The sequence below is a fragment of the Micrasema longulum genome, unplaced genomic scaffold (assembly GCF_059751315.1).
Source record: "Micrasema longulum isolate JH-2025_06_02 unplaced genomic scaffold, ASM5975131v1 h1tg000611l, whole genome shotgun sequence".
Lineage (NCBI taxonomy): Eukaryota > Metazoa > Arthropoda > Insecta > Trichoptera > Brachycentridae > Micrasema > Micrasema longulum.
In genome coordinates this window covers 952,581-978,471 of record NW_028277807.1, presented here as the reverse complement: position 1 = coordinate 978,471, position 25,891 = coordinate 952,581, and the positions used below count along the sequence as shown (strand labels likewise).

Below are 25,891 nucleotides of genomic sequence, written 5' to 3'. Positions count from 1 at the left end.
GAAATTGCGATTATAAAATGTCTTATAATTTATTAATCTTATTTTTAGCCTTACTGTTTTAAAGGTCATTGCCTTTTTTACACGTGCAAAATTCTCTGAAATTTAGGTAAACAGATACATGTCACTAAAATGAAGAAAATAAGTGTGCAATTTCACTCTATAAGGTTTACGGAAGATTGGGTGAAATGACACAAGTTGGGAAAAGGTTCATTCATTTCAATAAAAAAAATTGTTAATATCGTATAATTCTGGGGTTTTATTAGGTAAAAAAAGAACATGTCACTTGTATAAAAATATGAGGACAAACAAAATGCGATAAGCAGTACAATTTAAAGTTTTTTTATTTTATTCTTCAAGCACAAAGATTAAGTACTTTGGCGGACTTATTGTTAAAAACAATATCTTCCTACCAACAAAAAAACAGGCTGGTCAAACGAAGAGTTGGTCAAAAATGTGTACTAAAAAACAAAAATTCTCGTAAATATCAAAAAGATACATACACAAAAAAAACCTAATTAATTCAAAATAACAGCTGTTTTTTAATTGGGAGATAAGGTTTGCACATATCAACTTTTAAAAAAGTACTTTATTAAAGAATGAGGATTGTGGAATCGGATAATGAGTTTAGAAGGAGATAGAAAGAGGATCCAAGGAAAGAAAGGGGATAAAAACATATATTTTTAAAAAACATTAAAATACAGGGAGTTCAGTATTCTCAGAATATATTGTAACGTTTTTGGCGTTTCTTGAAGGTAGCAAGAGAAGGTGCATTTTTAAAATGAAGATGTAGCTTATTCTAAAGTCTAGAACCTTGAACGGAAAAGAAAAAGCTGAAAAATGATGTGCTATGTCGAGGAACGGAAAATGTTCTCTCCTTAGAAGAGCGAAGCGAAGAACATAATTAGAAAGATAAATGAAATTCTCAGCAAGATATTTTAGAGCCCAGGAGTTGTGATTTTTTTTTTAAGAAGTGAGAGAGATTGAAGATTGAAGTTTATCATTTACATAAAATTTATTCAATGATAGCCCGCAATATATCAATTAAAAAAATATTAAATATTAAAACTATGAAATAATGTCCGAGTAAAAAAAATATAGTAGCACAAAAACATTCTTAAAATTTATCATTCTAAATTCCCGCAAAAACGCTTCATTACATTGGCCACGCCCCTAATACGTCACGATTCGGTTAAATTTTGACGGTAGTTTGTGACCGTTTAAATTTTCAATAGACCGTTGTATATTATATACTATCACGAATGAAAACATATTTCCACAATTTCCGTTTTAATATTGGAAATACAATTAATTTTTCTTAATCCGTTTCACATATTTTTATGGGTATTTGTGAATACTATGGGATGTGATAATTCCTTATTGCATCTTAAAGAGATAAACCAGTAAGAAACACAAAATGGTTCCTCTGCACAATCACCCAATAGTGACTTGTACGTCTTTTTATTTATGAACACCTCACTGGAGATAATCCGTGTCGAGAGGTATTCATTATTTTTATATTATATTCTAGTTACAGTAGTTGGTATTTATGATAATATATGCGTATACACACACATAAATGTATGCAGAGATGTACACATACATATCTAGTAGAATCAATAATATTAACAACAAAATAATCAAAATAGTTGTAATAGTAAATAATAGTAATAGTTGTAATATCTAAACAGAGGTACTGTGCAGATATTGAGCCGAAATGCATGCCACCGTCGCGAACTTTTTGGCTCCTCTACACCTGCCAGCTGCCGGTCCTCCAACATCCGCACAAATACCTTTATGCATATACACCAATGTTTTATATGATAATCAAAACACTTATAAAGGTGTGAAAATAAATCTGAATAATATTACTCCTAAAAATAATATCATTTTCTTGTCACTAACGACCTTTGAATAAGCGAATAAACAATCTTAAGAATCATTATTTTGAGTGTGCCTAATATTCTGAATCCTTAATTTAGTAGACATTTTATTGCTTTGCCTATTTATTTATGGTCACGGATTTAGACACTAATTTAAAAATAAATAACAAATGTGTTAAATAAAACATTGTATTTATAGCTTTTAAATATAATAATGAGCGGCACATAATGATCTAAGTGTTGGGAAGATTTATTTAAAGGTTAAAAAATCGTAATTGCCGATAAATGATTTGGTCTGGGCAGTGTAAAAATTATCACAATCTATTGGCATGTTTATTGAAGGTCTTGAGTCATTATTGCACCTTGTCGGTATTTTTATGGTGAGAAAATAGGAATTAAGAATTATCAACACCGAGAATCATCATCATCACCCTACTCCCATCACATAACGAGGTGGACTCCTTACTTACTACTTATCTCCACTCGATTTCCTTAGTCAGAATTTTTTCCCGAGAGCAAAAATTGACTCGAAAACACTAGTTTTAACTATTTCACACACATAACTGTATTCTTCATCCACCTGGAAACAGGTGGCAAATATTAATAATAATCAATATTTTTACGGGAAATTTTATTATATAACATTTTTTCTTTTGACCAGTCACTTTTTTAGTCAGCGGAAAGATATTGCTTTTATCAATAAGTTTGCTAAAGTATTCATTATACTTGGAGATTCAAATAATATTCATAGCATTAATTTGTGGTTATTATTATTAACACGCTGGTGTTAGCATCTAATAGCATGTGTCCTATCAGCACGTTAGACGTACACATATAAAATTCGGTTATTTCTTTTTTTTCATCGGTTGACATATTTAACATGCTCCTTTATTTATTTGAAAATAAATTAAAACTTTGGTTGCTTTTCACTCCCACTTGATTTTTAATGATGCACACGCTTACATACACCCTAACACTTACTCTTACACAAAAACACACACTCTCACCCGTACACTTTTTCTCATACAAATACACACAAACACCCTATTTCATATATATTATATACCATATGGTCAAAAATAAACGGAAATTTCTTATTTGAAATGTTTTTGACAATCTGTCAAAGTTTGACGGCGATCGAATGCTCAGTAGTCTGTCAGCGTCTGTTTGAGTAAGTCGAAAAATTGGCACCACGAGCTTGCCTGAAATTTTGTGTTGCTAATGAAATTTCGTGTGCCGAATCATGGAAAATGTTGAACAAAGCCTTTGGAGAATCGTGTAAGTCGAAAACAAGGCCATACGAATGGTATAAGAGGTTTAAAGACGTTCGTGAATGCTTAGATGATGATAAACATACTGTCGTCCAGCAACGTCAAGTACCGAAGAAAACATCGGCAAAGCAAATCGTGTCGAAAAATCGATGTGTACCAATCGAAAAGCTTGCTGTGTTATTGAGCATCTTATCGTTGAGATGTTCACAAATACAATTTTTTGTGGAGAAGAAAATTTCCTTTTGAACGACGTATAACCACAGACCTGAAAAATGATGATACTCAGTCATGCCCACCGCGTATTAATGCGTGACGTTTAGAATCAAAACCAAAATGCCTGCTTGGGTCGTGAAAGCGTGTACCTTTAGGGTTATAGTTTTATTTGCGATTATAAGAGATTTGATGAATCCTGTATAAATTTATACTAATAATAATAAAAATGCTGTTTTTTTTTTGTTTATTTACTAAAATACTCATTAAACCTTTGAAAAACTAAAAAACGGAAAAAAATACAGATATAGCAGTCGGTCTCGTGGTGTAATGGTCAGCGCATTTGCCTGCCATGCAAGAGGTCTCGGGTTCGATTTTCTACACGGTTGATATAAAATATTTATTAAAAACGGTGTTTTCACACCAGAATATTTCATAGTCCCTGGACTGGTACCTGAAGCGTAAGACTGATCATCTTACCTTCATGAAACCAAAAAATGATCAAGAAACACTGCGATCAATGTACCAATGCAGTGCCCTAGCACAATTAGGTGCGGAAAGGGAATAATGGACTTTTCGTTAGTACATATTTGTTCATGAATTATTAACAAAGCTTAAAACAAAAATAATTTTTTTTTTTTCTTTGTTAACGTCAAATTACGCCTAGCGGTGCAATTGATACGCTCTTCTTAGTTACACTGATGGGAATACATTTAAAAAATATAATAAACGTGCTAAATTCGGCAAGGCTTTGTTATTGCTAGATTTGAGTACATATTCGTATATATGCATATAATAAATTAACACAACCGAAAGTTTGATATCAATTTTATTTAATTTTTTTATTTTTGTTTTTTTACAATATACTCGTACATAAGAGGTAAAACAGAGTATTCAAAAAATAAAGCATAATTACATAGCAATACAATACATATTAATAGTAAAAATAGTAAACAAAAAAATCCCACAAAGACATGACCTGTTCGTGGGTATACAAGAAAATGTTCATGAATGTTTGCTCCTATAATAAATAATGGACAGATATAATATGTTTGTGTAACATAAGAAAGAGAAAATAAAATATTCTGTAAAAGATTATATATTATATTACCATTATTATTATTGTTGTATTTAGTTAAAATTAGATATGTACATACTGGTATACATTTTTGTGTTTCGGATTACATAAATTGTGAGGTTATGCGGTGATAGAGAAAACAGTGAACACCCAATATTATAATGACATTTTTTATGATATTTATTTATTTAATTCCACGCAAACGCAAACGAGGCCCACTAATCTCCACTCGATTTCCATTTACAGGATTTTTTTACAGGACCAGAGAATAAACAGCCGCTGAATAAATTTGAAATAAATACAAAATAATTATATTTTTAATTTAATCGGCATTCACTTCGTAACACTTCATTATAAATTATTATGAAAATAAAACTTTGTTATCAGTGTTACACAATTTTATTATTTTACAAGAACACAACTATAGTTTCGGGAGAGCACTCCACCCATCGACGGGTGATATAAAACTCGTCGATGGGAGGAGTGCTCTTCCGAAACTATAGTTGTGTTTTTGTAAAATAATAAAATTGTGTAACACTGATAACAAAGTTTTATTTTCATAATAATTTACAAAATAACTAAATAAATATTCATCTGCTTTAATTTTACCGTGCCATGTCGATTTAGACGATACATGTAAAATGAGGAATTTGGTCAGTAGACAATATCTTGTTTGACTTATCTAGTTAATCTTAATAATGAAAAATTTTCGGAATTTTCGCAGCGTCTGTATACAAAATACGATTTTAAAAAATTACATAAATACTTTTGCGAATATTTTGTCGCGAGTAGGTTCAAAGTACCAACTTGTAAAATACACACGTAAACAATGAATTATAATTCTTGTTAGGCCCAGACATATGATATTATTTGATCGAGACCAGTTTAATATAAAATAACGTTTTTTGATTATGCATTTTACTTACGCATAATATCATGTCCGTATAATTTAAAAAAATATTTTACACCTAATAATATATGAAAAAAGGACCATAGCTTTTCCCATATAAATAAAAAATACAGAAGAGAGATACAAGTTTACAAAAAAAAAATTAATAAATAACAACTTACCAGTAGTATATTATTTATGTGTTATTGAGTAAATAATTCGCGAAAAACATTACACGAAAACCAATTTAGAATGATTGTTCTAAACAAGCGGCCAAGAAATAACCGCGTAATGTTTAAAACGTTTATGCTACTTAAAATATTCTCATTACAGCAAATGATGGTGAAAGTTAAACAATATTCAGACTAAACTGTTTAATGAGATTCCATTCATAGAAATGAGAAGTAGGGACAAATTTTTAAATAATTTTAATGAAAAAAAAACCTGAGCCCATTGCACTAACTGACATTTTGAAGGTAAAGTAAACTCATTGCTTATATTACATTTCTGTAATCAGTATAGCTCAAAAACCTTTTTTCCGATTCTTTATGTACAAAATATGCATGTTAATTGAAAAAATGTGTTTTGTTTATTAAAAAATAGGCAAATGCTCAACTTTGGATATAAAAGTTTTACAATTTATTAGTTGATTGTACATGCAATGGTTTGTTACTACGTCAACGATTTTTCTAAGAAAAAAACCTGTGATGATTTTTATATTATTTAACGCCCTGTAAAATGCACAAGAATACAATAATAGATTGGTACCTATCTGTCTGTTTTTAAATAAACAACAGTAGTTGAAAATATGAATTAATCTAATTATGACTTCGAAACCGAATATTTATTTTTTAAATTCAGTCATTTAAAACTTACAAAAAAACATATTTTTTTTTAGTTATAAAAAAAATTCTGAAGGTGCATAAGAGTGCATCGCGGAACTGCATTTTAATCCAGAATGTTTATTGCACTCTTCCGACTGAAATTCCTTTACCTGACTAGGTAAGATCGCCATGGTGTTTTTTAATTTATTTGTTTAACTAATAACTTTTACGGTATTGGCAAAAATGTATAAATTGCATTTATTAAGGTTTTGAGTTATCTTAAGTAAAAATAGTCTTAATTTTTTTTTTTTTAGTGTAAACCGAAAACGTTAGTTTTTACGCTTATACATATATGTATTTTGTTTGATCAGCTCATTACTTTAGAAGGTCTAAACACTAAAAAACGGGATAAGATGGTATGGACTGTATAGAAAATAGGTTGTCGTACTCGTTTTATAAAACTTCCTCGTGTGTTACTTATACGGTGTACTTGACTTCACAATTTCACGGTATCGTGTTCATGTTTGGAAAACGTATGTTTTAAGATGTTGATTTTACACTACTTCTCACTTTGTCAGAAATTATCCAGATATAAAGCTTTAATAATTTTAAAGATACTGTTTTACAATTATTATTGCTGAACTTTAAACAATACTTGAATAAAATACGTCTGATAGATATTGTTATATAAACACAATATATGACTACCTTTTAATGAAAATCAGTTATATGAAGAAAGATTATCACTTTGATGCTATTAATTCCCGAAGATTCACATAAATTAAATACAATAAAATTACGCCATTGTTTTATAACAAAATGTTGGCTTCCAGCTATTGCGAATGACCGCATCAAGACCGACTGCGGGTCAGATAGTCATAATACATAATACTTAATGATTATCAAATGTTTGGTAATTGACAAAATGTTTAGTAAGATTACATACCTCCTGTCGCGCCTCCTCTTGGCTGTCCCTGTAGCCTTGATAGTCCGGTATAGTGACATCATCGTGAAGAGTCGGGTTCCAGCGGGTGACCTAACAAAACTGATCAATTTTCTTCACTTATCCACATAAGCACTTTGATGCTCGAAACACTCGGGTATTTTAAGTCACTCTTTGTATTTGTCGATTGCACGCCAATTTTATTCTGCACAAACGTGATGTGAATCTACAGAAGTTGAATTAAATGACATGAAATATTGATTTTGACATCGATTAATTAGTCGGTTTAACGTCTGAACTCGGCTTTGATATTTTAGATGATTTTAAAAGTAAAACGTTTAAATTTTTTTAAACAATTACATTTAATCAAGTACTCGTTTCCGATATCTTATTTATTGTTTTTTCGATTGCTCATAAACGTGATGTTTTTTTCAATGAATCGAGATCGAAACATTTTTGCCATTCAATGAAAAACACGTACCAAAATAATTACGAGCAGTTTTTGATAGACGTAATGATAAATAATTACGACTTGTATGAAACTGACTAATACCCAAAGGCTACTACTATTTACATGAAAACTCTTACACGAGCCCGGTATCCATATATTTTGCCTTGTTAGCTTGGCACGACGCGCCGTTACAAAATTTAAACAATTTTATGAATCTGGGACAAAATGTAAATGCGAGGAGCATTTTTACACAGCGGACGCGATTTCTTGAATTATAGGAATCGTGAAAAGTGGCCACTCGTCGAGAGCAAAACCAAAGAAAGTGAAAATAGTGGTCTTCCGAGAGGGAGAGTTGCTGGCGTAGAGTACAGAGGACAAGAAACGGTAGTTACGGGAGTGAAATCGAATGCAAATCAATCAAATGGGAGCAATCGCGTACAAAAGGTGGCCACCACCAGATAAAAAAACTAAAATGTTTCTCATTTTCTTATTCCATCTTATCCAAAGATAAAAAAACGGTCATGCGCTGCATTGATTCTGTTACAATTAGTTTGTATTTTCAAAGGCTGATTCGTCTAAATTAATAAAAACTATGCTTGCGATTATAAGTGGCTTCAAGTAGATTTTTTTATCGAATGAACAGTTTTTTACTATAAAATAGTATAAATATTATTTTGATGGGAAATAAAAATATATTTTTGACGTTATAATATGTAATAAGTTCGTTACTGAAAAGCATCAAAATACTAAAATTTTAGGTCAACCTTGCCTTGCATTGAGCCCAGGAGCATTATCGTAATAGTAAAACACCCTTACAACTACTTGAGATGAAAATACAATCAAATAACGATACCATAGTTATTACAATGAAAATTTCTTGAATATTTTTATAACTGTAATTTTATTTTACAGATACCTACACTTATTTAATTCCATGCTTAATTGTTAAACTCATTTTAAAATGAATATGGAAAATTATTTAGTATTGCGATGGTCGCCAAGAAGAGTATGGCATAAGTTAATTTTTCTTTTCTAGATTCGCTATTTTTCCTGGGTGATTTAGTATTTTAATTATAAAGAGAACTTATAAGTTCTTTAGTGCAAAGTACGCACGCGGCACTCTAATAAATTCATTACCTTTTGATGTTAGAATGAATTAAAAATATTCCTTTTCACAATTACAGTTATTCAACGTTTTTCTTAGCGTCTCTTGAATTGTAGTAAAAAAAGAGTATGTAAGCTTACAATTAATAAAAACTGTATTTGATCCCTATGGCACTAAGTCTTTAGTGATATCACCCAGTTGAATAAGACGCATGTATCGAGTACTTACTCACGATTAGCCAATATCTGCTATTAGAGACGAGACGTGATTACATTTTCAATCATTTTCATACATCTCTTTCATACATGGTATTCTTAAAAAACCTGTTATTAATCTACACCAGAGGCTTTCATCTATGTATAATCCGATATTTAATTAAAAACGGGTATTGCAAATAAATTTAGTTAGATGTTTTCCATTTAATTTTTTTTAAATTTGATATTTGAAGTCCTAACTTTGTGGTTATTCGTTATAATAAAATAAATAAAACAACTTTGTTTTTAACCACATTTTTTTTCCACCGACCGGTTTCAAAGCTAAACGAGCTTCTTTCTCAAGGTTTATTAATTGAGTATACCTTAAGAAAGAAGCTTGTTTAGTTTTGTAGTTTTTTAAACTTATATTAGTTGAGTATACCTTAAGAAAAAAGCTTATTTGGATTTGTAATCGGTAGGTGGAAAAAAAATAGTGGTTAAAAACAAAGTTGTTTTATTTATTTTATCAGATTTTTTCATTTAAAATCAAGATTAAAATATGTTAACGCTAGTCATTTTGTTTTTTCAATGTAATTATCATGTACTTTTTATTTCACATTTTATCACAAAATAATTATTTCAAAATTTCAGTATCATTTTTTTTGCAGTTACTTTTCTAATGACTTTTCTAGAGAATGTGCATTTGAAAAAACGAATCAAACAATCAAATACAAAAGTTTTTTTGAATATTTTTACCGCTGTTAAAAGAAATAAAACCTCATACTTTAGTTACATATTTTGCAATGAGATTTAAGCCCTTCTACAGCTTATTGTAGAATGAAAGATGAAGGGCAGTTAGGGGAGACGTAAAAGAGCACCATGGCTTCGAAATTTTAGTCAGTAGTTTGATGTGCCAAAGGCAGCAGCGCTAATTAGAACGGCCCAGAATCTAGACGAGTTCAAGATGATGGTAGCCAACATCCAGTAAAAATGCCAAAGGAAAAAGAAGAAGGTATTTTTAAAACTGATCAAATAACTTGTAGAAATACTTACTTCGCAAAAATCAAGTTTTAATCCCAAATCGGTGTAGAATCTTTATATATTCTGTGATTATTAGATTAGCATGGTTTAGCTCAAAGTTTTATAATATGTTTATCGTGTTTATGAATATATTGTATACCATTATTTTATTGGCCTTGTTTGTCTTCGTTATATCGTTTTATGTTATTTTTATTCAGTTTCTTGTTTTTATGTTTCTTCATGTAACTGTTGTCATTGACTTAGACCGTTTATATAATAAATAAATAAATAAATTGTCTAATTATATTATTATTTGTCATAACCTGAAATATCTGATTTTCTAAAAATTTAACCAAAATTTCATGTAATTATCTGCCGTAGATCTACATACAATAAAAATGAATTTCTTAAATAAATAAGAAATCTGTAATTTATTGCTCTCATTTTTTTTAAATCACACATGTGTTTAAACATTGATTCTATGTAAAAGTATGACATTTTGAGTATGTCAATATCTTTATTTTGAGATTTACAAGTGATCATTTAACCCAACAATGACAGATCATAAGCTCTATAAATGTCTAGAGCTCCATATTCTCAACAATCTCATCTCTGTTTAAAAAAATAAGGATGTGCGATTTCTTCAATAAATAAAACGAAAATATATAACGATATAAAAATATTTTAAAAACGTTTTAATATAGTACATTTTACTGCACTCCGTGTTTGAAGACAAAAATTGTCGACGTAAAAATTAATAATGTGCTTGCTGCAAAATTAAGTTCTCTTATTTTAAGCCTTCGTGAAAGAAAATAATCTAGGAGTACAAATATTTACAGAGGTATGTGTGGATGTGTGGTAAGGCTTTTGAATCATTGCCCAGGTTTCATTACGTACTCTCATAGTTCTAAAATTTACCCGCAACCAAAAATCAGTTGAATATGCCTGGTAAGTTGGTGCATTCTACATATATGTATGTGCCACTATAAATACGTAGCCAATTATTTTTACAGAATCAAGTCAAAGCATTTAATTTTGCAACTGATTTTTTTAACAACTTAACCAGGCTCAGCACGGAATCCACATCAGAGTGGATAATATCGCTTTTAATTTAATTTAAACTTTTATTTAAAAAGGGAAAAAGGGGAAAATATTTGAAAATAAAATTATTTCTCAAGTATATATTATATCTAGTATAAATATTTATCCATAGTATTTCCTAACTGATGTGTTTCTAAAAATGTTTTATAATTAAAAAATATCATTCAATCCGATACCATACACCCCTATTTCCTTTTTTAAGAACTTGTAGCCCGGATGTAAAACGCAGATTTTGTATTTTGCGTATCTATCTGATATTTTGTACGCTACAAGTGTCAGTCATGTTCTTAAAACCAATGGGTATATTTAATATAATTTATTTATTTTTTAGAATCTCAATACAACTTTAGGAATTGAAGTATTATTGGATTCTGGTTGTTTGTATTCATTTTAGGATGTTACAATTTTAGTGCTTCAAATATGAATTATATTCTCGTAGTTTTTATTAATTTTAAGATGCTGAATTTTGATGATTTCAGATAAAAAGAATTTAAAAAGAGGTAGGAACCCAAATTTGTCGTTTAAGGGTTTGAATATTTATTCTTCAAAATTTATTGTAAATACTTTCAAACGTGGCATTTATTTTAAATATCAACAAGTTAAATCGTAAAACTAATATCGTTTTCTTTTCATTTATTTTTAAATTTAAATTTAAAACAAATACATCGTATTTAGATCAAGCGATTCTTGTTCTTTGGCTGATCGCCTCGTGGGCATTACTTATTTTAATAAATAATTGGATAGACTTCATTTAAACAACCTGCCATTTTGCCATTAAAGTTAGTCGCCTTCAGCCTCTGTGGCACAATTCTTGCGAAATCAGCCACCGACTATGGAAAACGGATAAGTCTGTATATTATATACAGGTATGCCTGATTCTTAAAAATTATGGGTGCGTATTCTGGCCGAGTATCGGTTACCTGCCGTCGTTTTAAACTAAATGTCAACAGTTCGGCTTTACAGACTCCGAATGCCATCGACCGAATCAGCTATTAAAAAACCCATTGTATTTTTAATCAATACACGAGACGAGATTAAAGTCGGCAATTTGCATGAAATCATTGAAATATTTTTGATGTTATTATACCAAAGGTATCATCACTTTGATTACGCAATTCTATTCGAACTTGATGACTCAAATAGTCTATTAATACTTTTTAAATGAGACTCCAGAGTATTAACGCATTTTTTTCTTGAGCAATATATTAAGTTTCTCTAAATGTTTGTAGACAAGGACTGGATTTCACCTCCTAAGGAGATTTATCAAGATTAAAATATCACATCAGAGAAAAAGAAGATTTGTGAGAAGGTTATATGAAAGTCGAAGCATTTACAAGAATTATGTTATTGCCTGATTTAAGTTTAAAAATCAACAAATGGAAAAATTTAAGAAAAGTTTCGAACAAACGTTACACAGTGCGTAAAGTGGCCACTCAAACCAGCCAACGGCAGGTCATAATCTCATCTTTTGTTGAAAAATATTTTTCTTCTGTTGCAATTAGTTAACGAATCAAAAATGAATATAAAATTGACGTACAGTTGTAGTCCGACTAAAAGTAAGGAAATCTAAACTGAGCCGGGCCTATGACCTGTCATTGAATGGTTTAAGTCAAACGTTCTCTATCTCTGCTCTAATTTTATAATCTTAATAAACCTCTAGGAGGTTAACTCTATTCCTGATTTACAAACATATAGACAAACTACAAACACCATTGATGAAACCAACTTTTTCAAGAAGAAGGTGAAATAATTCAGTCAGGTGAATGTCACCTGCATCAATACAGGTTTCTGCTCTTTACCTTCACAAAAATTAAAATATGAATTTTCAGACACAGTGTGTAAAGTGTAAAGTAGCAACTTAAACCAGATAATGGCAGTTCGTAAGTCTTTTAAATGTTTAGACCTAATCCTTATCTAAAATATTTTCCATCTTTGTTGTTTAATCCGTACTAATATTATTAATGCGAAAGTGTGATTTTTTGTTCGTGTTTCCCTCGCGTCTCAGCGGAGCGACCGGTTGACATGTTTTTTTTTGCATTAGGATAGTCGGAGAGGCGAGAAGTCAAAAAAGATCATTATTTTTCATCCCGAATCACAAAAATCACGATGAAAAAAATATATGATGTGTGAACCATGAGCAAACATTATTTGAAAATGAGTGGTATGGCGGTAAGGATCAATTTCAAATTAATTCTTTAAATTTATATAATTGACTTGCTTTATGTATGGTAAGTTTAATTTGCTTTTCGTTTTGTAGTAGGATTTTGGGTTTGTGAACAGAATAGACTAACGGACTATCGTATTTCTGTACTTTAAAGGATATACCACGAGACTCACATTGAACGAAATGTTCGGGAAATAAGGTTTTGTAATAATGTAATTTCCAAAGCATCATAACTTTTGAACCAAATAAAATAATTTTAAATTTAATTTTGTTGTTGTTAATAATAGAAGTGCCTCAGGACCGAGACACCACCAGTAAGGGTACATTATCTTTAATGTAAAAAAAGTAATACATAAATTATAAAAGAACGAATAAATCAATATTAAAATAGCATATTAGAGACAAGTGATATTTTTTGCATTAAAACAAAGTGGAATTCAGATTTTTATTTGAATTCAAAAAAACATTTTTACGACCAAAGTGGATTTCAGTATTTTATTCAGGTATTAAATAGTTTATTGTCATAATTTCTGCATTTTAAACTTCAAAACGGCCAAAAATGGACCTTCGTATTTTATCCTTTAGAGTACAGGTGTCTTTCACAGCGATAGTAAGAAGACCAAGCTACTTTCAATCCCGATAAATTATACTTTCCATCGGGAATATCTTCGTTGATAATCATTTCTCCCTAAAATCACGTTAGTGAAGCCGACTAAAAGCTACTACGATAGAATCATGCTAAATGTATGTAAGCAATGTGAGCATAGACACAATCTCTGTTTTTTTGGCAATGTAAAAATGACGAACTTTGTCCCATAATTGTGTTTTTTTTTCATTTTTACTATGTATTTTCTCGTTCCTGTTTTAAACGATATGATCATTGTTTTTACTGCTAATGTAATTTTTTTTGGTTTTTAATGTACAGCGCTATAATAATATTGTATATATTTTATCACTGAATAGCTCTATTTATGTTTTTAAATGGCTTGCCTACATAGATAAAACAGCGACGAAATAATAAACAGAAAATTCAAATAAACATAAGTTATATTTACTCAAGAGTACCATAGAAAACCTATGCTTTGGTGTTTATTGAAATCATTCACGAGAAAGCGAGATTGGAAATACACGTCAATAAAACTTTTTCTTCCATCTTTCATTGTTATTAGTTTCACAAGTTTCTAAGGTCGAGATGATTAGTTCTGTAACCTAGTCAATAATTATGCACTGGAGTGAAATTTTTAGCGTCTGTAAAAATTTATTTAAGTAATCATCTCGTTATTTCTATACACTTTTGAGTGTGAGCGAAAGAGACGCGGATGCAAAGTAATTTGATTTAAAAAATGCCGCGCGGATTCAAGGAAAATATTGTGGACTTTTGATCTGTTGACATTTCACGGTGACTCATAATATTGACACAAGGCTATTATGATATAGAAAGTGATAACACTGCTAAATATTCAGCATTTTCACATTTATGTGCGGTTTAGCGTTATTCGACATTGATTTCAATTTAAATAATGCGCACCGATAGTCAATAATGATTGAAAAATCAGGAAAAAAGTTTTATTTTTTCTATGCATTCAAAACAAACTATACTGTAGTATTCGAAGCTAAGGTTGTTTTTTTCAAGAAAACTCTCTCCGAGGGCGCATTATTTATTCATACAAATACATATATATTATAAATAAAAAAAATACCGTATCCCTCACTCTATGAGGCCAAGAGCCCTGTGTTGAGTTGGAATACTATATAATGGAAAATAAATAATGGAAAGTGGAAGCATGTACGTTAATAAATAATAGCAAAAGTAAAAATTAAAATGATTGCATAAATACATATTTCAATAAACATCTGGACAACACGCTTAAAAGTATATAAATCTATGCAATATCTCGCAGCAGTCTCCTTTCATATAAACGTATTGTAAGTATACTCGTGTTTTAACATTTTTAATTTAAAACAAAACATTGACGCACACATATTTTTTTTAGAAATAGTAAATTGACTAAATGTCTACACCATCCTATGAAGAGAGAAAGAGGTAAAAAGGGGGGAGAAAGGAAAGATAAAATATTCAGAAAGTGACATTTCAATCGTGATTTGAATGTAAATAAAGAAGTCTGAGATTAATACGTAGATTATTCTACAATCGAGCAGCTAATACCGTGAAAGAAAAGGCAAAAATATAGCGTTGAATGGGTATTGAAAGGATTCGCTCGTATCTTTATATGGCCAATGGATAAATCAGGGATTAAACGATAACGAGTACCTACTTATACATGTACAATTGCAACAACTACGATTTTGTTTAATTAAAAGTACTTGAGTTAAAATTCTGAAGCACGTAAGTGATTTTTTCTTGCGATATTGGTTTAGCAAAAGTTATTTATTATCTTGATGTATTCAATATCTTTATTAAAATCTCAATTACTTAGTAAAAACACGTGGACGGCAAAGTTGTTTTTGGAAAACCAATCTGATAGAAAGCCATATAAAAGAAATTGAAGTGTCATAAAGATACACAAAATACGAATCAGTAATTTAATGAAATTGATCATATTTCACGGCGTTGTGCATATCTAGAAAACGATCTTCCACCGTTTATTTCCATTACTCGAGGAGAAAATTCTGGTTCATGCCTCTGAACATGGAGAGATGCGAGGAATCCTAGAGTGAGAGTCGAACATCAATGGATCTTCTTCATGTATTGTGATGGGTAATTAGAAAAGAAATTATTACTCTCGCGATGCGCGGCGCTCGTCCGAGACCTTTATTTCCGCACACTGGTATCGTTCGGCTTTTTAGTGGACATACAAATTTTAATCTGTTTTTATCGGTGGTTTTCAAAAACTACAATGTAATTGAAGGCGAAATATTTAATACGGGTTGATATCTGAGAAATCTAGCATCCACTTAACAAAAATAAAGAAATTGGGAAAAATCTGTTTTTATCATATTCTCATAAAATTCAATTTCTTGAATAGGTAGATATTTATAATTTTATCAAATCTATGGTGTGCAGAAATTAACCATGTGTCATTTCAACCTTCAAATTTTTTTATTAGTTTTTTATTTTTATTTTTTTTTAGTTTTTTGCCCATATTAATAAGAATATAAATATCGGCATAATTTCCCTACCCACAACAAGCGGTAAATAGGACACCGGATTGATACTCCAATTGTAGCGTATCTGGATCATTTTGTAACATAAAACGTAAGATGATCAGTTTTACGTTCCATGAACAATTAAATATAGTAGTGTGGAATCACCTTCAAAATCAATATTTCAAATACGACATACATAGCTTTATCCCGACTTGATTTGTTACTGGATTGTTAACACTCGTGGAATCAAAAACACACAGAACTGTATTATTTATCTTCCCGAGTGGTTACGCCGCATTTACTATATGTGAATATAGTAAATTTACTAGGTTGAGGCATTCAAATTTATTAGCTACCTACTGGGCCCTGGGCTTAGATGATGCATTTTCTACCGTAGGTACCAATATTGTCCCGGACCTATAATAACAGCTGAACTATCATCGTGTGTGCATGTGTCTTTGATATTCTCATCGCGATCGCGAATAAGTTTTTTTGTCCAATAATCCATGAAGTCCACTGTGTCGTGTAATCGCGTATAATAATCAAGAAATCGATAATTTCTAACTATCACAAGATCTTATCCTGCTTACCGCGAGAGAAATTCAAATAATAAGGTGCTAGAATCCCAATTCAAGGTAGGTAATTGCATTCATTGTATTATGGTTTGGTGGAAAAGTAAATAAAGATAACGCATTTCGCGAACCAAACCAATTCAAGCGTTCATTTGCCAAATGGCAAGTGGCGCGATCACTGGGCATAGTAAAAATACTTAACTTAGTAATAACTTTTTCACTGCTGTTATCATAATTTTGTATTGTATTTTATATTATTTATTTATTTACAGTACAATATAATAACCTCATAACCTATATTGTACTATAAACAAATAAATAATATAAAATTTGTATTTGAAGCACATACTTAGTGGTTATTCATTAAAGTATTAGTTAAGTACACCTTTATCAAGAATATGTAACTTTGAAACTGGTCGGTAAGAGAAAAAAAAAATTTCAAACATGGTTGTTTTATGTTTTTTTTATTTAGATAAAAAAATCATCTTCTGTTTCGAAATAATAACCTATGTTTTAAAGTTACCCTAGTCCACTTAAAGGACAAACTAGACCAGAGTGCGTCAGCGCCATACACCACCTTTACGCACTACTACGTTCATCAGATTCACACTTTTTTATAGCTTTATGCTCTCTTATGTTTATGGGAGTATTATTTAACACGCGTGTTAATGGCTTCCTAACTACCACATACGCCAACCTTTTAAAGAAAAAACATTTAATTTTTAAGCGTTTAGAAACATTCCTTTCCTAAAAAAATTATAAGATATAGTCAATGATTAAATCGTTTACTTGAATTCCATTATTGTAAATCCAGACTCGGCCAATAACACTCATTTTTCATAGTTCCAAAACTTTTCAATGCATTTTATAAGGACAACGTGATAGAGATTAATTTATTATTTGAATTCGTTTCGTTTAAAATTTTTGGTTTTTGAAATTTGTATAGTGTTTATTAAATAAAATACACACATTATTACAATATTAACACGTTATAAAAAGAAAACAAAGTATTAAAACATATTTTGTTCTGGTCAACTACAAAATAATAGTATGTTATCGGGAGCTCAGACATTAATTTTAATTAAGAATCAAATAAAAGAGTACATACATAATACTGTATACTGTATACACATTAAATAATTGACCTCTATTATTTTGTTTTTGATTCTTTGCAAAATTAATAATATTATTAAGAAGATAGAAAAGAAAAAAACCCAACAAAACCAGATTAAATGGTTAAAAATATCATGTTCTAAAAGAAGGAAAATAGAGAAATATAATTCAATCAAAATTAAATAATAGCTATTTACTTGAATACATTTTAAACATAGGAAAAATATATATATACATGTTTAAATAGTGTGTGCTCATGAATGTAATCATAATAAGATAAAAAATAAAACAAAGCAAATCAAAATTTCATTTCATATCTACAGAAAAAAATGTTAAATTTAAATTTATAGATAAAAAAGGGCATATTTAAATAGTATCTGTATTTATTATCATTTTCTCATCTCTATTGACAAAAAACTTATGTTTAAATATTAGAATCCATCTTATTCTTCCAGTAGCCTTTATTGATATTTATAATATTTTGACTAAAAATTGTGTTCTAATATATATATATTCTTTATGTAGCCTTTTTTTTATTCAAAATAAAATGTACACCCACACACAGGTAATGCCTTTGTGGGATTTTTTTTGTGTTAATGTAATAACGTATTTCGCATTTGTAACTTATGTATGCCTATTGTAAAATGCAAAGAAAAAATATAATAAAAAAAAATTCTAAATAAATAAATTACTCGGAGTCGTCGTAAACTTTCGTATTTTGATATCTATTGGCGAGTAAGGCACGTAAGACAGTATTGCCATGGTTTGTCTCAAAATAATTTCGCTACATGATCAAAATAAAATTATGTTATCATTGATGTATTATACGCATCTTACCTTAACCCAAATGTTCATTAAAATGTACGCGGAATTTTATGTTTACAGATTGAAAACGACGAGTTTATTTTTTCACTCTATCTTAATAGGTCTCGCAATTGTACGAGTATGGGTGAAGGATTGATCGTTTCGTGGAGGGATTCCCCTTTTTAGTTTTTAAAGGAAAAAGAAGAGAATGTTGGGTCTGGGTACGTAGGTACTGCGAACCACTTTCAAACAAATAATTCAACTTAATATTGGAAAAAAAAACATTTAAAGTAATATGCAACTTCATCTCGTATTAAAAAAATACATTTCAATTTAATTTCGCCTATCTAAGTAGTCGGCATTAAACAAAAAGGTTTGTTTTTTAGTTAGAAAAGGTAGCTGAGAATTTTGATGTATAGTATCGAAATAAAATTGAATAATGAAGAAATACCAGGATGAATTTTTTTGCGCTGGTTTTTTTGCGTTTTAAAATAAATAAAACAGTTATCATATTTATCTACAGAACGTCTGAAGACGACAAATAAAATTGGGCATTTATAGGGGTTTTTGGATGGTCTTAGTTCCCGTAATAAGGTATTTACAAAAAAAAAACATATTGGTGGTAAATATCTATAGTGTGTAAAAAAAAAAAATCTTGTGCCATAATCCAAGGGAAAAATACAGGAGTACGTTTGAATAAATAAAAATCTGAGCGTTCCTTTCAACAGCTGGCTTCGGTTTTAGAGCAAATTCCTCTATTTTTATAAATTATTTAACCCAAGTTTCATTCTACTAAAATTTAACTAATTTAATTACCTATACATGTATTGCAAGCGTCGATTTATTATCAGATAAAGACCTATTATTAATTAAATATTAACGTCAACTTAAGCTAGGGTTTCCTAGGACAGCGGTGCCCGTATTTTAACGGCCGTAGTGAACGGTGATGCGGTGGACAGCCGTCGTAACGGTGACTAGAGTGTGGTTTCCTAGGAAAACGGTGTTATCAACACCATTTAACTCCGTTTCCCTAGGAAACCACTCTCTAGTCGACGTTACGACGGCTGTCCACCGCATCACCGCTCACTACGGCCGTTAAGATGCGGGCACCGCTGTCCTAGGAAACTCAAGCTTTATCAAAATAGGCTGCGAGCAGATACCATTGCAGTGCTCAATTTATCACTATGTAAGGATACAAAAATTATGATAATGACTATATTTCACGTTTCTGTACTTTGGGTCATAGAATCAGTCAGTAGAATCATGTACCTAAAGGGATATATGATAAAGAAAGCAAGATATATTCAAGAATCATAGATTGATTCATCGTCATCAATAAACCCTTATCTGAACATAATGGTGCATAGGGAACTGCATTGCCAAAGTAAATGCAGCCTTTCTAGATAATCTGTTACAGGAAGGTAAGGTGATCAGTATTACGCTTTAGATTCTAGTCCAGGAACAATAAAATACTGCAGTTCAAAAACTTTCAAATTAATATTTCTCGTCTATTCTACAAGAAATCGAGCCCAGGACCTCAAGAATGGCAGGCGAACACCTCAACCACTACACGAGGCGGACTTGTCTCCCCTCGATTTCTTTAGCCAGATTTTTGACCTTTTTACGTGAGAACAGTCATCATCAGAGTTCTGGTTTATCATATTTCACGTACAGAAATGTATTTTTCATTGGTCTGGATACTAAGATTGATTACCTTTAGTTTTTAATAAATTTCTCACGAATGAAATAAAGGTTTTCTATTTGAACTGGGTTGTGTTGCGGACTCATCGGTCTGAACCGCTATCACTATTTTATTTCCATTTTCTGAAGTTTAATTATTTATGACTTGTTTAAAATAGCTCCCATAATCGAAATACTAAAAACAAACTACTAAAGATATTATTGCAAACAATAAATAAAAGAATGCCGTCATTTTAAGTCTTATGAAAAAAATGTGTAAATAAAAACGAGTGCATGCAACGCAATAATTAATATCGTTTTCTGGTATATTATTTCGCCAGCTATTTAACTACCAACTTGTATAAATTGTGACGAAAATTCCATTTATGAATGTATCTATTTCCCGGAAGTATCTTTCACTGCATTATTTACCGTTTTTGCTTCAATTTTTACAGTGTAAGTGCTCTGATAAATCAGAAAATTCTAAGTCGTTATTATATTGTACTGTGATGTGTACTCATCTGAAAAAAATATTGCGTAATATCCACTATTTGAAATATTTACAACTTACACATTATGCGTGGTTACGTTTGTAGAATTTTATCAAATATTTTTTTTACGTTTTTTTCATCCTGTTTTATAAGTTATTTAAAGATATCGAGAATATAAAGTTTATATTTGAAGCTAATTTGAAGTTTAAATCGAAAATATTTTACAATATCAAACTGACGCATTATTTAACAAAGAAATAAACCTAACTAAGTTGACTAAAAAAACAAAGACAAACTTACTTACGCACAGTAAAAAAATGACATTTTATACATTTTAAATTTAGAAAAAAATTACGTAAAGTAGATGCATACATAAACGATGAACAACTTATTAAAATTGAACATGTTCAATACTCAGGACTAACAATAGACAAACAATTGACAGATCCAATTTATACTGATAATTTAATTATAAAAACATTAACATTATCGATTTTTTTAAAAATCAAAAACATTGTTCCAAAAACTGAAAAAATCTAATGTACGCCTATAAATCTGAAAAATGTTATATACAACAACTATGGGGAACGGGAAACCAAAATGGCATGAACAAACTACAGCGACAGCAAAATAAAATATTGAGGATAGTACCTCCTTTATCTAACACCAACTAAAAAACTCTTAAAAAAAAAACAATTGAATGTAACTTAACTTTTTCAACAAAAATCTTAATGTATTTTTAAATTACCCATTGATGCCATTGTAGACCAAGAACTATAATTTGAAAAAAAATGGTAATAAACACGGTCGTAATATGAAAATATCAGAACAGACAACTAATGAAAAGACACAGACAACCTTATTAAAAAGATGTTTAAAATATTATCATCAAAAACAGTATTAATTTAAAATAAAAATATTTTTTCCATTAAAAATAATCCATATGCGTTTATAAATTAATTTCAAATATTAAAAAAAAAAAAAAAATCTTTGTATACTTGCAGGTCGATAAAATTTCTTTATTGAAACGTATGTACTCAGGATTAAGCTGCTAGTCTAGGCAAAAGTATTTGTTTGTTTGCTGTTTGTTTAATTTCTACATTGTATGATCTATGTAAATATTAAATGCGGGTAGCTTCATACAGTAAATTTAATTTAATCAGTTAAAACATTTAAAAAATATGTTTCTTAATCATTAGATCATTGTTTAAAAATTTCGTTTTTTGTAAATAAATATCTTTTTCGTCATAAAACACAAACAAATGTTATAATGAATAAAATTTAATGATCTACAATGGGTACGTTATATTAAATCGACAGTTTATACATAAATATGTCAAAATCAAAATATTTCATGAATCACATTATATTATTCGATGCACAATTTTTATTATAATACTTTTTTTAGTTTTTCAATGTTCCCACCAACACAAATTCACTTCAACTCACTTTACACTTATAATAACTGAAAACTCGTGGTGGCGTCGCGACGTTCGTTACCGGCGTCGTTTGAGTATTGTATCTCAGACCGAGTTAAAAAGCTCCCTTGAAGTTACCGCTACGAGATATAATCGCATCGAGTGATAGCTTAACACTAGAAGAGTTTCCACCCGTTACTAATGACGCACCCATAGAGCCTTCGGCTGATGCTTGGCGAAAAGAGTGGTAGGTGAATCGCACAGAGCCTGACAGGTGTACCGATAACTATCACGATCAACAACCGTGCGTATGATACTAAGACTGCGCGATAAATCTTGTATCTCGTATCTCATTTCCACTAAAAGAGATAGAAAACATGTTGTCGAACGTGTTTTAACTTGTAGTTAGCTCGCGATTGCGTACCTTGCTGAAATGTGAAATTTCGTAACTGAAGCCGGTTATGCGCAAATAATAATAATATGTATACTCAATATATTTTTTTCTCTGTGAGGCTGTATTGTAGTCATTTAGAAAATATCTTTTCACTCTCACTAAATAGTGTCAAAAGCAAATATAAAGAGATCCGTGAATAATTATTCTAGTACAAGGTAATGCAAAATTGTTTTTTTTATTACTCGTCCTTGATCTGCCACGTGAAATTTGTGAATGAACATTTTTTTATACGCCTTCTTTGATGATTATAAATCGGCCAAAGTTATGAAATTAAATCGATGTCTAATTCAAATTGATAGGCAATAATAAAAGGCAATTGGAAGTCATTTAAGAATCTCGTTCTAAATGCCACGAACTCGGTGAGTTTTCGGACGTTACATGATAGTTTGGAAAGAAAAACTGGTTGAGTTATAGCATTTTCAATATATATTTTATTAATATGTCTATAAAAGTACTCATGTGGTCATTGATGTGGCTCTTCATTAAGTCAGAACCTTGTAACATATTCCGCCAAAATCGTTCGTTTGACAAATAGCTTCAGTCAACGTGAATCCGGATACAATATGTAAATAAGTGTTTTTACGTAAATTAAACTGACGTTTACACTTTAGTAAATATTTACTTAGGATTGTAATATATCGTTTTATTTAATTCTTCAGCAAAGATTTAAATGCATTTTTTTCTAAACGATAATTAAAAAATAATATATGTGTGATAAGATTTTTGCATATAAAACTTGTTATGCTTTTTGTATAATTTTTGTCTACAGCTGTAGAAGCTTTGTGTTTTCCTCATTACTCAAAGACGGGTTTTAGAAGAAAACTTCATAAAAAAATCATTGTCAACCGACTCCAGAAATTTCTGATTGAAATGTATCGTAAATTCTCAGTGTATTTATCAAAATATTCGCGTTATTCAGGGAAAGAGATGTTGACCTTAATACGCCATTTGTTTGAAAATGGTTATAAAAATTTCGTTGTATATTTACTAAAACGCCCAAAAGTTTTTTCGATGGTTGGTGATTATATTATTTGACACATTAATACTTTTACGTTTTGATATAATATAAGTTTGAATTTTATGAAGTATAAACGTTGTAGTGCAATCGCGTCACAGATACATTTTAAAGCAAAATTGTCGTCATACCATGTAGCTTTCAATATAATTTTAAAAATAAAGATGTAAAAATACAATTCAGACATTTAAATCGATTTCGTAATTTTCACCAAAAATTTTTCATGAACTGAACAAAATCGACTTGTTTTCGATATAAAATTTCAGTATAAAATATCAAACTATAAAGTAGACACTAACCGCCTAAATAAAATACAAACAAATGCTAGATTGAGAACACTTAGACATCGGAAAATATTTGAACTACCTTTGTTTTCAAATAATGCTATATACCACACACCTATGGCCCGCATGTGTCGGGAATATAATATATACTGCCAAAAAAATAAAATTGTCATTTTTCATGATATTCTCTCAGCTTTTGCAAAAAATCTATTAGGAATAAATCTTATTTAATAAGTACACACGTACAATTTATTTTTTATTGCATTGTATCCTGTAAAAAAAATATATATCTATTCAAAAATATGTATTACATCTTAATAAATAAATATATTTTGTGTAATTCTATAATTAAAGATACTTTTATATTTGCATGTAAAATTGTATCTACGAATGCTTTTAAGTTGTATGTTTTTTAGTATGTATCTTTGTTGAATTACCTAATAAAATAAAATAAAAACTGGTATGTCCATAACAACAACAAAAACATACGTCTTTTCAATCACTGGTAGCTTTCCTTTACAAAATTATTACAAATAATACTGTTTTCGACCATCTTTCTTCACATTTCTATGGCTGTATACTTGGCACACTTTTGTTTCAGGTTCGTTTTCCGATAAAATCAACATAATTATTTCTATTACTTTTAAATTACATGCTCACAACTGTTTTCTCTAAAAACGTAAAATAAAATATGTATTAAATGCATTTTTAAAGGCACGTATCGCAAATTGTTAAACCCCGGATTTTTTCAGCTGAACCCATTTTAGGAAATGTTGACCTAGAGACATCACAAAATGAGGTTTAGCAGCGTTTTCAATTATTTTTTATATCTGCAATGGTTTTATGCATTTCCAAGGTTGTCAAGTTGTTTGCTCATGTTCTTTTAGTCAGAATATTGTTAAGATTTCTTGATAATTGTATGAATAAGTTAAAAGGATTGAGGAAAGGAATTATATTATATGTTGAAATACATCACTAATTATTAATGCAAAAAAGATGCAACAGTGAAATAGATATAAATATTTAGATATATAGATTTCAACAGAATGAGTTTTTTTTTTGTTTTTTACAATATACATAAGAGGTAAAACAGAGTATTAAAAAAATAAAGGAGAATTTCATAGCAATGAAATACATATTAACAGTAAAAATAGTGAACAAAAAATCATATGAAGGCATGGCTTGTTCGTGGGTATACAAGAAATGTTTATGAATTTTTTCACCCATAAAATAGACAGGTATAATATTTTTGTGTAATATAAGAAAAATATTGAGATATTGAATATTGAATTTGGCGTAAAATTAAAATATCCTCTTTTCTAACATAAGGGTGGTAGTTGTATATGTATTTCTTTTCTTGTTTTTATGATATTTTGTAAATATATATTTTTTTAATATTTGTAATATTCAGGAAAGTTTGGTTGAATAAGGAAACAATAAATTAATAAATGTAAAATGTTTCTTAATTTAAAATAAAATATATATATATATGTGTGTGTGTGTGTGTGTGTGTGTGTGTGTATAAATAGTAAAAGTCTAGAGGTAGAACCTTAGACCTCTTATTTTAAATCCATAACTTTCCGATTAACCGGTAGAATTTGAGTATTGCCACAATTGCCAAAACATTGTAACCGACAAAAACAATATTTTACAGGAGAATGATTAAATTATTAATTATTATCACTTATAAATTTAAAGTCCCAGTAACGCAGACCAGAAACCAATCTCTTTTTAAAATGTCTAAATGTTCCACTAAATATTTTCAAAATTCATTTGTAAATAGAACCTGCAATATGTGTAATCAGAAACTAAATTGTATTGA

At 29.8% G+C, this 25,891-nt stretch overlaps 1 protein-coding gene across 1 annotated transcript in view; it reads right to left on the bottom strand.

Annotated features, from left to right (window-relative positions):
- Positions 1-22,495, bottom strand: part of LOC148280148 (uncharacterized) — a 385,000-nt gene extending 362,505 nt beyond the window's left edge. The window contains 2 exon segments of the mRNA XM_088228832.1: positions 7,099-7,321; positions 22,298-22,495. Coding sequence (XP_088084958.1) covers positions 7,099-7,160 — 62 coding nt within the window. The 5' untranslated portion in view covers positions 7,161-7,321; positions 22,298-22,495.
- Positions 22,496-25,891: the final 3,396 nt, after the last annotated feature.